The following is a 3,233-nucleotide window of genomic DNA, read 5'->3' on the forward strand; positions in this document are numbered from 1 at the left end:
ATATATATATATATATATATATATATATATATATATTGATAGTAAAGATTTTGAATTTAACTAGAAAAGGCCATGACATTTGCACTTTGACCTTCCCATATCATTGGATTAATGATAGATATTCAATATATTAAGTTTTCTGTGTACATAGTGTTTAGGTAAATGTTAAAAACTCACAAGTTTTATAAAACAACGATTATTTTATACACAATTCTATAAAAATGAGATTGTTTCCAGTCTCCAAATTATTAAAATACAATAACTTACTGTACAGGATAAAGAGTGGTAAAAAATCCAGATGAGACTGGAAACCAATCTCATACACTCTATATGTTTCAACATATACTACTGCTTCATCCTCAGGAGTGCAGTGTTTTGCAAAAATAACACTTATTTATACAATTATCGAATCACCAATTTACATATTAAAGGATTTCACGCCATCTGCTGACAACATTTCTATCAGGTCCATCATCCTTATTCAATAATTTAAATTTACTTTTTTTACATTTAATTATTTCAATAGATTCACATATATTCATACCAATTAAATTTCCAGGTTGTGCTAAAATAACAATTTTTTTACCATTGAATTGTGTGATTAGTTTCACTAACATGTTTTGCTAAAGGTGAAATAGTAATATTATTATTTTCAACATTTCTTTTATGTTCATTCAGTTTGAATTTTAAATTTCTTCTAGTTTGTTTTACATTCACATAATATTTTATATATGCCAAATGTTTCCATCAAATCAATTGTATCTTTAGTTGTATTAAGAATTTCACTGCTTTGTTTATCTGTTTGCATATATTGGAAAAATAGTTATTTGTTTTTTAATTTTTTCATCATTTGACACAATAAACCAGGTATATATGATAGTACTAAACAGTCTTTCTTACTTTTTTCAGCAAATGGTTTTAACTTAATATTTTTATCCCTGTTTTTTTAGTTTTATGACAGCTCTGTCAACAGCATCTGGATTAAAACCTCTTTCCACTGCTATGTGCTTAATTAACAATAACTCATTATTGATATCATCCTGTTTACAACATAATTTTAATATCCTATCCACATAAGAGTAAAAAACACAGGTTTTTTGAGATTTAGTGTGACAAGGCTGTTGATGTGGCGGTCTAATTACAGAGAAAGGTTTATGATAAATGGTAGTTTCCAATTTATCCTTATTTTTACTCACTAAAACATCCAAAAAAGATAAACAACCATTAATCTTAACTTCATAATTAAATGTTATAGAATTATCAATGTTATTACCAAAATTAGCTAGTTCATCTTTACCATACTGCCAAATCAAAAATGTGTCATCCACATACCTTACCCAAACTTCAGGTTATTTATCTGGTTTTTCTAGTGCTTCACTTTCAAAACTGTCCATAAATAAATCACACAATAACGGAGATAAAGGAGAACCCATAGCTAAACCTTTGTTCTGTTTATAAACCTTGCTATTAATTATTTCTAATACTGAATTATTATTTTCTTTCAGTTTTTTTTCAAAACATTCAATAGCATTTTTCACAGGTACTTTGGTGAACATTGACACAACATCAAAAGACACCAAAATATCTTTTTGATCTAAAATTACATGCTCAGTTCTTTCCACAAATTCAAACGAATTCTTAACTGTGTATTTATTTTTATCCCTTAAAAATGAGAGTTTTTTAGTTATAAATTTTGCTACATTACATGTTCAACTCTTACTATTGGATATGATAGGTCTGAAATTATTACCAATCTTATGAACTTTAGGCGAGGCATATAATCTAAAATTAAGTTACTGAGAATTAAGCTTTGCTGTTTTTCTTAAGCTGTTTTAATATTCACTACAGTCTAAAAATAGATACAATTGTGCTTTATAATCTTTTTTTTTCTTCTGTTTCACTCAGCTTACAACCAGGCAGCATTTTGTTACTTTTTAACTACCATGTATCTTACAAACAACCTCGTGAAGTCAATCCATGTTTTCGAGGAGATGTTAATCAACTGTCCAGGCTTCCTGTTGAAATCAAATTAAATGATTGGTCCAAAATACACCTATTGAATTTAGAAAATGCAAAAGAATTATTTTCACTTGGGGTATCTTTACCAAATATACAATTTGAGTTTGTTACACGGAATAAGATTAGGTAAGTGTAAAATATTTTATTACCAGGGAATATTTTATAAATTTAAATACTTTGTTTCTTTTTACTTGGTACATTATATCATTATTGGTCATTTCTGTAGAGAAAATGATCCAAGCTACAAGAAAATATATTTTATATTGTTCAAAGCTTATATGGATAAATACAAAGACAGTGATCTTATAGCTAACTAAAGCTTGCTTTACCATCCTTTTTATAAATATACCTTTTATGTCATTAATCTTCTCCTTATGCAATTGAGTTGAAAAGCTATGGCAACTGTTAGAGATTTCTAGGGCAAATTATGAAATTCATCTTTGATGGTCATTATATTTATCTTTTTTTTTTTTCTATATATTTAGTCTTCTGGTGATCTTAAAATATACTTTTCCAATTTTTGTGTAATAGACAATATGCAGCATCTTCCTAAGTCTTTGAATCCTAGAAAGTTTAACTGTGACCATTTTGTTTTTTCTTTCGTCTTCTTAATAATGTCCCCTACATGCAGTAGTATGTTTATTAGAGGCTATTTCTGTAGAGTAAAGGATACACGCTACAAGTAAAAATCTTTAATAGTTTTGTTGATAAACTCGGTATGAAAATATTTCATATCTACGTGTATTAGTTTCCTGTCAGTAGTAATATTGAGTTAAAAATAAAAACAATTTGTGAATATTTAGTATTAACATTTTTCTGAATTAAGGTAGTTATGTGCAAACTGGAGATTAGAAATTATAATATAAAGAGCTGAGATGAAAATTCCAGGTGAATGGATTTATTAGTGCTTATTTTTTGTTTGTATTTATCTCTGGCTGAACTAATGAAAAGGTTTTTTGACAACAAATTACCTTTTTGTACTCTCTCATACAAATTCACATCATAGGTAATTATTTTATCACATCTACATGGATACTGGTACTTACTTGAAATATGATTCTGCATTGAAGTTTAGATTTCTAATAGCATTAAAAATTCAAGCTTTTAACAGTTTGTTATTAACATTTTTATGCAAGCTTTATTAAATAATGTCGTATGTTAAAATCATAAATAATATTCAACGTTAAACTGGTACACAATTAAAAACATTTTAT

The 3,233-nt window shown here is 27.2% G+C and overlaps 1 protein-coding gene across 3 annotated transcripts in view; it reads left to right on the plus strand.

The window, feature by feature from the left end:
• Window positions 1-3,233, plus strand: part of LOC111087498 (uncharacterized protein CXorf57-like) — a 155,264-nt gene that overhangs the window by 104,419 nt on the left and 47,612 nt on the right. For all 3 annotated transcript variants that reach the window (XM_022394312.1, XM_022394313.1, XM_022394314.1), the window contains one exon: window positions 1,906-2,145. In XM_022394312.1, coding sequence (XP_022250020.1) covers window positions 1,906-2,145 — 240 coding nt within the window. The remainder of the gene's footprint in view (window positions 1-1,905; window positions 2,146-3,233) is intronic.

This window comes from Limulus polyphemus, unplaced genomic scaffold (genome assembly GCF_000517525.1).
Source record: "Limulus polyphemus unplaced genomic scaffold, Limulus_polyphemus-2.1.2 Scaffold2227, whole genome shotgun sequence".
In the NCBI taxonomy this organism is placed as follows: Eukaryota; Metazoa; Arthropoda; class Merostomata; order Xiphosura; family Limulidae; genus Limulus; species Limulus polyphemus.